At 36.0% G+C, this 14,508-nt stretch overlaps 1 protein-coding gene and 1 long non-coding RNA gene across 3 annotated transcripts; one reads left to right on the top strand and one right to left on the bottom strand.

Moving 5' to 3' along the window:
* The first annotated feature begins 366 nt into the window (after positions 1 to 366).
* On the top strand, positions 367 to 14,120 carry LOC143447384 (adhesion G protein-coupled receptor L4-like). Of its 2 annotated transcripts, none has more exons than XM_076947461.1 (27): positions 367 to 578; positions 912 to 1,018; positions 1,116 to 1,367; positions 1,619 to 1,746; positions 1,848 to 1,965; positions 2,053 to 2,319; positions 2,485 to 2,615; positions 2,701 to 2,833; positions 6,861 to 7,003; positions 7,120 to 7,218; positions 7,741 to 7,882; positions 7,968 to 8,204; positions 8,485 to 8,607; positions 8,737 to 8,825; positions 8,931 to 9,092; positions 9,410 to 9,492; positions 9,569 to 9,681; positions 9,753 to 9,908; positions 10,246 to 10,427; positions 10,922 to 11,077; positions 11,273 to 11,379; positions 11,787 to 12,003; positions 12,117 to 12,253; positions 12,375 to 12,507; positions 12,649 to 12,808; positions 12,931 to 13,033; positions 13,211 to 14,120. In XM_076947461.1, exons 2-27 carry the CDS (start codon positions 958 to 960, stop codon positions 13,260 to 13,262), a joined length of 3,684 nt encoding a protein of 1,227 aa, XP_076803576.1. In that variant the 5' UTR covers positions 367 to 578; positions 912 to 957; the 3' UTR covers positions 13,263 to 14,120. The 2 variants fall into 2 exon arrangements, with proteins under 2 accessions (XP_076803576.1, XP_076803577.1); XM_076947462.1 differs by having other exon boundaries at positions 6,867 to 7,003; positions 13,211 to 14,119.
* LOC143446048 (uncharacterized) lies at positions 3,611 to 5,067 on the bottom strand. Its single transcript, XR_013113883.1, has 3 exons — positions 4,504 to 5,067; positions 4,126 to 4,266; positions 3,611 to 3,975 (listed from the first exon to the last, which is right to left on the bottom strand). It is a non-coding gene; the product is annotated as an uncharacterized LOC143446048 (long non-coding RNA).
* Positions 14,121 to 14,508: the final 388 nt, after the last annotated feature.

Here is a 14,508-nt window from a genome sequence, read left to right as displayed (position 1 = left end):
CTCCCCCACTTTCGTAATCGACAGTTGTAAGTCAAAACGATAAAATTTTAACCGCAAAGTTAGGTGTTGATTACAAAATTTAGTAAAAAAGCAAGATCGGAGATCGTAAGTTGCCACAGATGATATCGTAATTTCATGGCCAGGCATGTCCCTGAATACACTTGGATAATGTCATTGTGTCGGCGCTTGATGACGGAAAGTTTTTGCGTAACAAATTTGCAACGATTTCCTTCAATGTCTCGCTGGTCTGTTATCTCTGCCTTCTACTTGCATTTTCCAAAAAAATGCTTCCACGTTTGTGGCGAGACATAAAAAAGATGAAGAAAAGTTTTCAAACGTCAGAAACGTCTTAAATAGATTCTCTCTTCCTTCAGAACTGAGCAGAATGAGAGATTTTAACTATATCAGAAACGAAAAGGAAAGTTATGTTGCAAACGACTGTATCATTTATTTGAGTTCAAAATGTCGTTTTGGAATGTTTGTATCAATAGTTTCTTGTTTCATGAAAGCAGCAATACATAAACCATATGGCAACTTTTATTCAGATTGGCCGGATATTGACTGTCAACGGTTTTCAGGTAAAAACAATTGTATTTACGTATTTTATTACGTACAGAAACTTAGTTGTTTCATTAATATTTTGTAGTGTAAGTCATTGCTTGTATTTTCATGATGAAAGGAAAGTTTAGTTTAAACCTTGACAGCGCTTTTCATTTTACCACTTCATACGCGGTGAAAAGCACACACATAAGGATATTGTTTGTCACAGTGACGTCACTTAAAAAAATCATGGTTTGTTGAGCGTGTAATTTCGTTAAAATACGTTTTGCTAAGCAAGAGCATAGAATAAAATTTTTCATAGAACTTCATTGATTTACAGATTTTAATCTTAATTGTTTACTTTTTTGTAGATCATTTAGTTCTTGTAAGAATACTTTTCAAGTAAAAATAGTTACAATGCGGTTCTCAGTGACTGCAGTAACACTGGGTGCAATTTTGCTAACTTGCGTGCGGCAAGGTAAGTAATAAGTACTTAAAGAAATATTTTGTAAAAGGAACTCTGTAACAATCTACTGTATCTATAGGCCTAATCTATCTACTTTTTTGTATTACAGTTACGTCTGCTGTCAATGAGTCTTCAGTGAGAATATATGGCGTCACGGCTGACGGTTTTTCAGTTGAGTTCGACCCAGCAGTAGCCATTGTTGGAAATTACACGATTCGGTACAGCACTGGCGGGGCAGTGAACAATATTTCTTGGCCGGACGCCTCGGTTCGCATCACGGGGGTTAATCCGATTCAAAACGATTACCTTGTTTCCATATCAGACGATGGTGGTGTCACATTTACAAGAGATTTTTCCACGAGTGAGTTTAAATTTGAAATTTGCTTAATAACATATATAATGTATATTTTTGAAATGTGGCGTGCATTTGCATGAAACGTGGCGTTACTGGAAAGAGACGTAAGTTATACCTTTTCCGTAGGAGACGTAAGTTATAACAATTGAAATTTTAAAATGGATTTAAAAGTTCAAAACTGTGAATGTTTCAACAACAATTTGGTAGACAACACGTCCTCAAAACTTTGTAATAAGACAAACTTTTTCTTGCCTCAGAAATTTGGAATGTCGGTGAGACATCAGAAAACAGTTTGGCCTTTTCTTGGGATCCATGGCCAGATACCGTAGCTTTCTATTCGGCCAGTATACAGGAAAATGTTTTAGTAAACTCAACCTTTGACGTGGTACGTAATTTCATGACAAAATGAAACGCATTGCGCCTATAGCTCAATCAGCAACACGAGAAACTTTCTTTAGCATGTCCAAATCAATACTTGCTATTTAGGTTTCTCCAAACGCGACTTTCAACGGTCTATCGCCCGGCGTCATTTACACAGTGTTGGTCACATTTAACGACTTTGGTGTTACAGATACTTTGTTGTTTGAAATCACTCAAATTACACGTAAGTATGGAATTGTCGTTAATTAGTGCTAATCAACGTTTCGTTATCTCTAAAACAATATCACAAATCACTTTTTACCTTTTGTAGGGTCAAGCGCTCCTCAGGCGTCGTTTGTATCTCAGACTTCAACTGAACTGACTGTTAACTGGACGACGGTGGCAGGTGCTGACAGCTATACGACACAATTACTGGCGTTTCCGTCCAGGGTAGTAGTCAGTGGCATTGGTGGCGTTGGCGGCACAAACGCAAATAACGTGACGCTGACCAATCTTATTGATGGCGTCCCTTATATCTTAGAAGTGTGTTCAGTTAATAATGCCGGCTTGTCTTGCCTCGATTTTATTGTATCAGGCGGTAAGTTGCTGTTAAACAAACACTTGTATAAAAAGCAAAAACCTGCTGAATAAGATTATGAGTATCTGAAAGATTTTATAATCGCCATATACCGTTGTTTTTTTTAAACCTATACAATTTAAGCTACAGTAACTAGTAGCATAAGTTTGTAATTTTATCTTATAGTTATGCCAATGGCTGCTATACTTGACATAACTGAAGTTTCTTCAAACACGGTGCAAGTAAGTTTTACTTCAGCACCAGCTTCCACCATGTACAACGTCATTGTCACTTCGGAAAGTGGAACTTTTCTGCAGGTTAGTTTGCGGCGTTTTCCTTTTGCAGTTTGATGTTGGATAGTACTGGATTTCTCTAACTAGTAAATGTACTGTGTATTCGTAGAATGTAACTTCGGTAACTGCAAGTGTTCTAGTAACCAACTTGACTCCGGGCACGTATTATTATTTCACCGTTGAAGTTATTTACCCAGCAGGAACGAGCGAGGCTAGCTCACCGATACTGCACATGAAAGCAGGTATTTGGTCTTTTATGATATTGAAGCTGCTGTAATGTTGTGAACAATGTAGTGGCGATTATTGAATGCCCTGCCTGTGGTCATTGAAGCACTGTTAAATTTTTGCGCCGTACCCACAGTAACGCAATCAGTAGCAAACGAAACTTTCCCAATGGTTTCATATTAACTGCAGTTGTTGGGCATCAGTCCAGCTCATTGAACGATAACTTTACGAAACGAGCTTTCGGTGCAAACCCAGTTTGTATTAATTGACATTTGCTGTTGTGACGTCACAACCTAAAGCTTCTCACAACAGAAGTTTCCATTTCAAAACCCGCGCTTGGACACTCCGAGCAAATTTCGCGAAATGCAAAGTTTTGGGTTTTCGCCTCAAAAATCGCTTTAAAACGTCTCGAAATGAAGGTTATTATATTAACCCTGCTCTGGTACCATGAAAAATTCACTTTAACGGTACCTTTGGGTCAATATGACCCTATCAAAGACAATACATCTGGAGGAAAACTCAGTTTGTTATCAAGCAGCGTTGATTGTCAGAACAATGTAGTGGAGCGCTCAATACACAAATAATTTGATCCTGGCCCCCAGTCAGAAATTTATCTTTGGCCTAACTATGTGATATCTACCGCACATGTTAGGAACAAAGTTGGCCCAAGGTACGTCCGCCATTCAACAACCACAGATATATGTTAGAAAGAGGTCAGGAAATTTGACAATGGGCAATGCTTGGCCCAAGTATGGCGACCGATGATAAGCCTTATATAACCATGCAAGAGCCTGAGAAAAATTATCTTATATTTTTCTCTGGGCCTAGTCTTTACCTGACATAAAACCCTTTCAGTAACATTACTAATAGCTACGATCATTTGCGGTTTAATGCAACGTATACGTTTCAAATGACATTTATTGAAAGTTTTACTTGACAAAAGCAAGAACGCAGGAAATTAGAAAATGAAACGAAGATAAAATACGAAGTAAAATAGGAATTCTTTATAGGTATTTCTTCCCCACTGCTGCAAGACTCGTCCTCTGGCAAAACGTCAGAAATGTTTCACTTTAATGCGGCTCTTTTGGTCGTTAGGATATTGTCACAGCAGTCTACTGCAGCCCTCTTTGCCCTCAAACCATCCCAATCTCCCACTTCACTAAATACAAACTGGTGTTAAACATTGACATTAGGTTTAGCATAGACTAAAAAATTACACATTTTCAAACATCTACAATAAACACACACGAACCAAGAATGAATGCCAGCAATTTTCAGCAATGATAACAGTAAATGGAAAAGTATTTACCTTTCATCATCAGTTCGTACAAGACTTAGGCTAATAGTGATCTTGTATTTTGGTTACATTCCTCATCTGGCTCACTGGACAGCACAATGGTTGAGCACTGCTGCGTAGTATACGCTAATCGGCAGCACTTTTCATACAAACCTAATAAAAATAATGGAACAGGTAGTCTAAGTCTCGTTAATCTAAATGAGTTTACACAAAAAGATTTGCTTCGGGTAAAATGATATTTCTGTGATGTTTTGTTTCTCCTGTTAGCGAGTTACATGCTACAAGATTACAAAACCTCAGAAAAATGTCTCAGTAATGCCAACTAAACAATATTTGTATTACCTGCGTATAGTCATACACAACAATTAATACTTAGGCCTATGTACTCACTTGACTGACACAATACATTGCAGCTAAATAACTTCCAATTCATACTGTGACGATTGCGTCACGACTCACGAGTTGTTTTTGACATGTTTGAAATTTAATTTGGGATATTGAAATTCATTTGTTTACCAGACTTGCGTTTTCCTTAATGACGTCAGATAATTTCCTCGCTTGAACTGGTGTGTCACATATAAATACTGATGTAATGTTTTCAATCTTTCCTTTTTCGTGTAATCGATTTCACTGGTTACTACAGCGCTATGTAACATTCAGTAAGATTTGCCCGAAGGCGAAAGCCTTTGTGTTATAATAAATAAAAATGGGAACTTTATAATTTAGTAATTTATATAGACAGAATCAAGCAACTAACAGCATAGTCACGCAAATTTGAGAAATGAGAACTCATCAATCGAAGCAGAAGCAAAACAAGTCACCAACCATCAATCGTCCTCGCTCATATACAAACAATTACCGCCAGCAAATGCGGTCTTTATGACAGATATGTTCCTTGTGTAATACCTCACACGAGTAGTGCACAAGCGAATTAAATGTCATACTGTAATACTAAATTGGCTGGGATTAAACTGATTTGCTAACACAAAGAACTGGGGGTTAACTTACAAGCACTAGCGCTAACTAACACTAGCAAACAAGTCACGGCTCATCAGATCTAAGGACAGGAATTCAAAACAAAGAAAAAGAATTCCCATGAGGCTAGATTTCGTAAAAAAAGCGCGGAATAAATCAATGCCACGCGATTGGTCAATGGGAAAGACCTTATTTGGTAGAACTATGGGTAGAGTGATGACGTAGAAACTCTTTGGCGTAAAGAGAACAACTATAGTGGTTTGCGATTTGGTCGCCATGTTGAAAATGAATATTGTGTACGAGCTGTTGAAAGCGTGGCAGTGAGTTCGGTTTTATAACTACAAATGATTCCAAAAGGAACAATTTTGCGTTTTTACATAAAATTTCGAAAATGTACGTTCCATCTTATAATAATAATTTATAATTAAGTTAACCGGTTAATTGTTCTACTTGCGCCTTGCATTTTATCGCGACTTATTGTAATATCGAACCACCACAATTATCATCACAATACAGTACCTACTGTGCGATCATTATCATATCATAGCTTACAATTTTCACACCTACAATGTTGGTAATCATCTATAGTTTATATACAATTAATTGTTTCCAATTACCTGGTAGGCTTACAGTGACATGCAGAAATAAGGTCTTTCAAGTTTGGTAAAAGGATACGTAAATAACAATCCAATATTTTTGATAAAACGTAGGCCTACATAAAAAATTTCGATTTTTATACCAACATTATGCAAGAAAATCTTACTTGACGCAAGGTTTAGAAAGGTACCATGAACCATCGATGGGCTGTTTATGATAAACTAGGATATATGTAAGATTATGTAACTCTTTCTTACTAACAAACATATTACATACATAATCTGTTATAATCAGACATAAGTGATCAATTGGCCATACATACGGCACTGATTACAGACCATCTTGCTGTGTTCTTCACAGCTGGTGTTGTGACATCTACTGCAGGTGAATCTGCACTTTTTGTCCTTCGATCGTGGACAAATAAAGCACCTCTTGCGCCCTGGTAGACAATACTGGGTTTTGAACGGCTGAATGTGCTTCTCCAACAGCTGCGAATAACTTGCTTCACATCCTGAGCTGTTTGACGCGTCACCAATCTTCGCTTAGCTTAGGGAATGATCAACGATGTGGACAATTTTTTATGACCCCAAACAAGCAAAATATAAAAAACTTCCAATAAACGCAGCATGCAACGATTTTGAAACGCCATATAACCGAACGTAACCTTTTTTATAGGTTACAATCGATCAGTAGGCGCAACAAAAAATGCCTTGAACGAAATAAAATGCGGACGTAAAAGTACTTACGCTCTCAAGAAATAATTTTGTGTAGAGGGGATTCCCCTAAATAAGATAGTGGCCGCAAGTCTAAACGCGCTTTTCTGGCCGCCATTCTCTGGACAAGTTGAAGCAATTGGATTTGGGACCGGTTTTCGTCACGCACACGACACCCTGCGGGTTAATCGAAACACACAACATTGGGACCAGAGTCATGCATTTGTTTTAATACTTTTTGCTCTCACTGTTTACATTCTGGAAAGTTGTCATAATTTATTACATCTCTGGTTATTGCCATAACATACACGTAACATATTCATTGCTTTTACATGCCAAATCTTCGTATATTTGAGTGTTTAGACGCATCGGAAAGATTTTGTTTGTAGCTTTCTATACCATCTTTGTTGTAATACTCAAGCAGAAAAAAGTTTATGCCAATTTTCATTATTTATGTAAAAGATTCAGATGGTGCTTGTAGTTCCGGTTTAACTATTACACAAGATAATAGTGGAATGAATGGAACTATCACTTCCCCAAACTATCCAGGCAATTACAGCAACAATTTAACTTGCACTTGGACCATACAAGCGCCAACAGATAAGGTGTGGAACTGTGACTTGTAAAAGTGGACCAAAAGCTTAAACATCGTTTGTTTATTTTAATTTGATTCTTTCCATTTTAGTTTTAGCTTTCAATTATTTTGTATGATTTTGTGAAGGTGATTGAAGTGCGGTTCGTCGATTTTGAGTTAGAAACTTGCTTTCCATTTTTGGCATATTACGATTTTCTTAACGTTTTCGACGGTGAAATTCAGGAAGTAAGTTTTTATTTTGCTGCAGATCTAATGAAAATAAATTTAAGTCTTTTGCTTGCTGATGCATATTTGAATGTACTTGTATGACCAATACTACACCGTTCATATCATACCAAATAATGTTTTTATAATTACCAATCAGACTTAATGTTAAGTTTTAGTAATTGAAACAATAAGATAATTGTTAAAGCACGTTGGTTGCAGTTTGTTTTCGCTACGTTTTGAAAAACTTGCTTGTACTGTACGAGTGATGGACGACCAACTTGAAATTATCTGCACTATATTGAAACAAGCATCATGTAGGAAAGCAACACAATGCGTCTTTTAATGTATACATTACAGTGGCTGGAAATAACTTCTATGTTTTTTCTTGTGGTCAAGATTCTAATCAAAAAATCAAAAATATTGTCGCACATTTTCCTTGTCTTCAGTTGAGCTTGTAACAAGACAAAATGGAAAATTTGAGATGAGATTTGCCGATGCTGTCATTACATAAGATGGACTAAAATATAAATTGTCTTTCAGTACTTCATGCTGTGTGGAGACAACGTACCTCCTACTTTTGTGTCAACATTCGGTCAAGTGAGATTTCAATTTGAAACTGACTGGATTGGAACAGCAAGAGGCTTCCGAATCGAATGGAAGTTTGTTGATATAACAAACATAGGTTTTCACTATTTTACGTTGATTACAGTCCATTGATAGTTGTACATATATCGATAGAGCTACTTGTTAAAATTCGATTTGTTTAGATGTCGAGCCAACCTGTGGAACCCAAAACTGCTCGCTCCATGCGAGTTGCGTGAATGGAACATGCGAGTGCGACCCTGGTTTCACTGGAAACGCAACCAGCTCTTGTGATGACGTCAACGAATGCCTGGATACAGTGTCCATCTGTGGCTCAAATGCCCTTTGCACGAACGCAATTGGATCTTTCCGTTGTATTTGCATAGCAGGAACAACTCTTGCCTCAGGATCCTGCATGCCAAGTGAGATTTTAATCATTTACTTTGAACGTTGAATCATACAAAAACCTTTTGTGGTTTTATGGTTGATTTCAAGAGTTGCAATTTTGTATTACTGTGCGTCTAGGCGATTTGAAATACAAGTTACTGTATGTAGTAGTACGCAGAAAAAAATATTTTGAATTAAACTAAACTTATTGTGCACTGACATTGAAAAAGCTGTTCAAAGTTTTCTAATTTAAGGAGATGAAATAATTTTTAAAAAAGTTTTAATTTAGTTAAAAATGTTAAACATTTTTTAAAGTTTTCTGTCCGGAAGAGTTACTTTGGTACCAAAATACTTCGAACATATTAGTCATGTTTCCCCAAACCAAAGCCGGACGTTCAAGTGAAAGTTTAAATGTATGTCCGCCCAACACAGCAAACGGTAAATACTTATATTGTTATACTGTATCCAAACTTATGTATCTCAAACAATTTTTTAATAATGTTAATGCAAAGTTAAAAATCTCTCTTCACAATTCTCTATGTATCACAACCTGATAAACATTTGCAGCGGGTGTTCCTTACGGTAACCGGGCATGCAGTTTGGACGGTACTTGGCTTGCTCCTAAATGGTTGACATCTTGTGAGAGAAATGCCCAGGTATAATCTGCCACGATTACAAATGCATTGGCCTTCAACACTACCCACTCTATGATGTCATAAAGTTAAGATAGACAATGGTTAAAGTGCTTGGTTACTTTGCAGAGTTATATAAATCAGACGTTTAACTCAACAATGGAAAGACAAGAAGCTGCCAATGACCTGGAATTATTCACTTTGCAAGCACAAAACTTTACTGCTGATAATGTCACCACAACCGTACAAGCTTTAGAAAATGTGATTAACGCAGAAACACTGGATCAAAACGTAAAAACATAAGACAGACTGTTATTGTGTTGTTCATTGCGTTGATTTGGTAGATAAATACTACAGCGCAAAAATAAAATTTTCTTACATACTATATCACAGTATTACTATAAACTTTATTAATCATTCAATATTCAACGTCTCTTTATAACTTCTTTATTGATTGGTCATGAAAAAGCAAATGTCAACTTTACCGCATATTCTTGGCGAAATTTACCAAACCAATTAGTATTTTTTTCATTTCATTCATTTGTTTATTAAAAAAGTTTATTGACACTCGATAAGTTTGTTTAACGAACCGTTCAATTGCTGTTTAGACGTCGTCTTCAGCTGTGGCCACGGTTGGGAATTTACTCACAGTCTCTCGGGATGAACTTGAACAAAGCGGTCAAGCGACAAAGTAAAATGGCGTTTGTTTTACTTCAACAGCCAGGGAGAAAATTACCTTTGAAACATTTCTATCTTGCTTTTATTAGTCTATTTCAAATCCTGGACTCTGTCGGAGAAAGGGTTGAGGTCAATGCTGGTGAAGAGTTCCAAGAAGTCAGCAGCACATTGGCCGTTGCTGTTGTTCAACCCGATCCTACATGTGAGGCTGAAGCAATAGACTGTCTCCAATCTTTACTGATGCATTTCTAAGGCGTTGTAATTACATTTCAGCTGCGGAACAAGGAATTGGATATAGTTTCAGGTCTTTACCATTTGCGGATGATGTTGGATTTCGATCAGATCAATTCAACACCTTTACAAGGTCCCCGAGAGAAGACGCGTCATCTTTCATACAATTACCACGTGATGCGCTTATGAGAAGTCAAGGTTGAAACGACAACTTTTCCGTTTGCACGATAACCTGTTCTTAGATTGGATTTATGCTTACCAGTTATAAAACAGTTTCCATCACCCGACGTAGTAATAATGCCCTGGCTTGACCTCAGATAGCGGTTTTATGCTTTTTCGTTCAATTTCTTTTTTATTATCGGTAGTTAATTATCTTTACTTTCGACTATGCCTAAGTACAATAGATGAATAAGCGACAATGTAGGCTACAGCAAATAATCAACTTTCACTGCAAACAAATAACTGATTAAGAAACCGGGAATCCCGTCCACGTTTGTTTAATGCATTTCATGATTGTAACTTCGTATTAACAAAGACAACCGGGCGAGTTTCTACGCCTTTTTCGACGACACATTCTTTCGAGCGTCATCGACATCTTACGGGAATTCTTCAAATGAGTTTATCGGATCAGAGCTCATATTCTCAGCGACAGTCGTCAACGCTACGAAGATGATAAATTTTGAAGATCCAGTCGTGATGCGATTTGCTTTCACTTCGGTAATTGTTTTTGTGTTTATGGGCAACTAAACATTCCGAACCACATAAAATAATTAATTACAACAAATTTTTAACGTTATTTCTTTGCTTTATACTTTCAATTTTAAGAATATATTCAGATATACTCTTATGTAAAAGTTCCAGTTTGATTGTTACCAATTTTGGAAAGCAATTTTGTCAAATATGTGCATATTGTGTACATGGAAGTATACAGATTAAATTTAATACAAAAACTTTATAGAGCCATAAAATATGCAAACATATTAATTAGCAAGAGTTTGAAGTGGTAAACGTACTCATTAACAATGTAATGTAGTATTAATCAGGCGATGTAATCATTTACTTCTTAAAGAAACACAACCAGATCATAACGTTCGTTTTTTTAAGTTACTACTCAATATGTCTTCACTTTACAGCATGTTTGCATTTGTCTTGTGTGTTTTTTTCAAATTTTTCTATCGTTTCAACGTTTTGAAACTCTTTTTTGTTTTAAGAATGTGTCAGAATCCAACAATTTTCAAAAGATGTGCGTGTTTTGGAATGAAACTGGAGGAGGATTTTGGTCAAGTGAAGGTTTGGTTCGGCAAACTATCACCAGCAATACCGCGGAATGTCAATTTAATCACCTCACCAATTTCGCCACATTGTTTGTAAGTTTAAAATCAAGATCTGTCGGATATCATAATGCAAGCTTTATTTTTATTCGTCGTTGTTACGAAATAGTGTGAAGGCTGTTATGGCACCAAAATACCGAAAATTTCAATTTAACTTTAGAAACATGAATATAGGCAAAGCATTCACAACAACTGAAAAAGTTTTTCTTGTAACCAACGCTTTGTTTACAGTCTACAGGTTCTGTAGATATACCAGGTCTTGATCTCGTGTCCATAATTGGATCTTCTGTTTCAATTTTTTGTTTGGTTGGTTTGCTGATCACTTTTGCTTTTGTAAAGTACGTTTGCTTTGAAACAACTTCATTTACGTTTATTAGTATATCGGTGTAGAAAGCGATTTGTTAGTTTATTTGTTTGTTCATCTTTTTGCCTGTCTGTATACTGTAGTGTTTATCATGCACAGCACATACCATTTCTGCCTATCACTAAACTTTTATTGTTAAATTTATTGAGACGAATTAAATGATAATGTTTGATATTTTTTGTTTGATAAAACTTCATTTACGTATATTAGTATATTGGTGTAGAAAGCTTTTTGTTAGTTTATTTGTTTGTTCATCTTTTTGCCTGTCTGTATACTGTAGTGTTTATCTTGCACAGCATATACCATTTCTTCCTATGACTAAACTTTTATTGTTAAATTTATTGAGACGAATTAATTGATAATGTTTTATATTTTTTGCAGAAAACTGCGAGTAGGAGCCAAATTTCGCTCCGCATTTCTTTTAATCAACCTCAGCTTTGCGCTTTTATTTCTCAACATTACATTGATCATCAGTGAAAATATAGAGAAGATGTCGGAAGGATGCAAAGTGATCGCGGTCTTTATTCATTTTTCACTTCTTGCATCATTGTCCTGGATGATGGTGGAAGGAGCCGTTATCTACGTCACTGTAGTTCACGTGAGTGACAAATGCGCAAAGAAATAAAAAATGTCGAGATCATTAAAATCAAATAAAGCAAAGTTTGTAGCGTATACACTGTACAGTTACTTGTTTGATATTGAACTTTATAGGGTTTATATGCTCGTGCTAACATCACCAACCGCCAAGTGGTAACTAGTTCTATGTTGTGGGGATGGTTGATGCCTGCTGTTGTGGTTTCTATTGTGGTGGGAGTTGACATTAATAATTACTCAAGAAACGATGCAGAGTAAGATCTCTTTGTTAAAGATCCCGACTCAGCAGAGCGCTCTCTTGTCGGACACACAGCCCTTTGTGTTGTATTTGTTTCGTATAAGTTAATGTTTGTGACAGAAACTATTTGCATTAAGGTGCTGGCTACGAAAAGATTTGGTGAATTTCTTGAGCACAATCCCTGCCGCAATAATCTTAGCGATCAACTTAATACTTTACCTCGCCACTCTTACATTCCTTATTCGTAGACGGCGGCCAACTGGAGCAAAGGTATAAAAACATCTTTTGTAGGCTACTTGTGATTGCATGGGAATGTTCTGTAGACTGAATATAACTCTCCTGTGGTTACATGGCAACGCGGTTGTAAACCTTTCACTGAAATTGTATGAATAAAACGTTTTTGATATTTAGAAATCTGATGTTCGCAAGAACGTTATCCTTTCTGTGACTCTGTTTGTGACTATCGGTGGATCATGGTTGTTTGGATTGGCAATCCCAAGCACAGAAACATACAGCAAGAATGCTTCTATTGTCTTCGCATACATTTTCACCATTCTGAACGCCTTTCAAGGTGCGTTATGTGACGCCATAATTGGTTAAAATTTATATTTCTATAGAACATGAGAGAAATTATCGCATCCTTTATGGAAAAAATGCAAGTTTTGTTTTAATTATCAGCTTATTTGTTTTTAGGCTTCTTCTTGTTCTTATTATACGTTGTGAGGCAATATTTCACGGCGAATCTTTTCATACCATTCATAAAGAAAGTTATTACGTCTTTCCCGGACACTCAAAGGTAATTTCATTGAAATGAGCGCAATGAAGGAAACCATTTATAAAAAAATTTGCCAATTTTTATCAATGTTTTATGACTTTTGTTTCTTGAAATCCACAAACATATTTAGTTTCGCTCTTTTAGTTTTTGTCAAAAGTATTATTCAATTTGCTTTTTTTGTTTTAAACCTTTTTTTAGTTCCAAAGTATTGTCAACGACGCAGAACGACAGCGCAAAAGGAGCCATTTAACTTTACACTGAGCGATGTTATTACATTTTGTAACGACTCCTAAAAATCAGAATATGCAAAATATGAATGGAGTGCAGCAAACTTTTGCGTCTCAGAAAACTTACTTGATTGTCACACAAACATCGTTCTTCATAATGGTTCTTCTAATCCATAACATTAGTAGATTGTAAATAGTCTTTACCGCTTAAAGTTCTTACACAAATGTTGTTCACCAATTTATCATAAATAGAATAAATTTGACAATACGTTTAAAGAAAGGTTTTTCTGGCAACAACAAAATCCTCTTTTTCGTTTTCATAATTGCCATTGGTCGTCGTTCTATTCAAACTTTCAAGTTTTTACAGACATCTATTTTAAGTTATGAAATTCTATGACAATAGCTGTATTGCATCTGGTTCATGTTCACGGATAATATTTGCTGGCCATGGTCATACCAGCGATGCCCGCCCTTGGTATAATTGATGCATTTTCGTATTTGTGGAAGAAGTGCATAGAAATGTTTACAGACTGTTTGTTTTTGTTTGATGTAGGCTACATTCTTAGCTTGTACATTTTAGCGTAGGCTGGCATTAACCTTTTCATATTTTGCTCTGCAGTATATAATAAAAGTATTCATAAAATCTGCATATAATGATGTATACTGTATATGCACAAAAACTGTTTATGTTTATTGTGCATTTGATATTTGTATATGTACTTTTATTTTAGCAGCAGATTTTTTCTGAAAAATTTACTCGTATCATATCTTATTTTATTGTACCCAAAAATGCTAATAATTTAACTCTTGGCCATGAAGATTCTCTGCACAACTTGCAAAATGTGTTTGAATATGTTTTAAGCTGATAACGGTAAAGCATACACACTTGTAAACAGAAGCACACCGAGTTAAATTTTGATTCTGTCCTAACACTATTCATAACACTAGTGTATAGTGTCCGTATTAGACTTCAACAACGATTACTCTCCAACATTGCGTCATGCCTATCAAATCGAGTAGCATTAACAGGATCCGATGCAAAGGACGAAAACATTTTTCTGCAAGACCCAACGACCCTGTATGATATCGAAATCTTGCTTCAACGTTGGAGTGGTGAGCAAAAGATACCATAAAGAATGCCGTACAATTTGAAGAAGTATTCAACAAAAAACGTGAAGGTTTTACGTTATTTTGTGGGCTAAAGTTAGCCTGTTTGCATCAAATAATTAGGACCAATTTTACTAACAGCAATTAATCCTTTGTTAAGTT

Source organism: Clavelina lepadiformis, chromosome 2, assembly GCF_947623445.1.
Source record: "Clavelina lepadiformis chromosome 2, kaClaLepa1.1, whole genome shotgun sequence".
In the NCBI taxonomy this organism is placed as follows: Eukaryota; Metazoa; Chordata; class Ascidiacea; order Aplousobranchia; family Clavelinidae; genus Clavelina; species Clavelina lepadiformis.
Note: the sequence above shows the minus strand (reverse complement) of the source record. Positions and strands in the feature narration are given on the sequence as shown.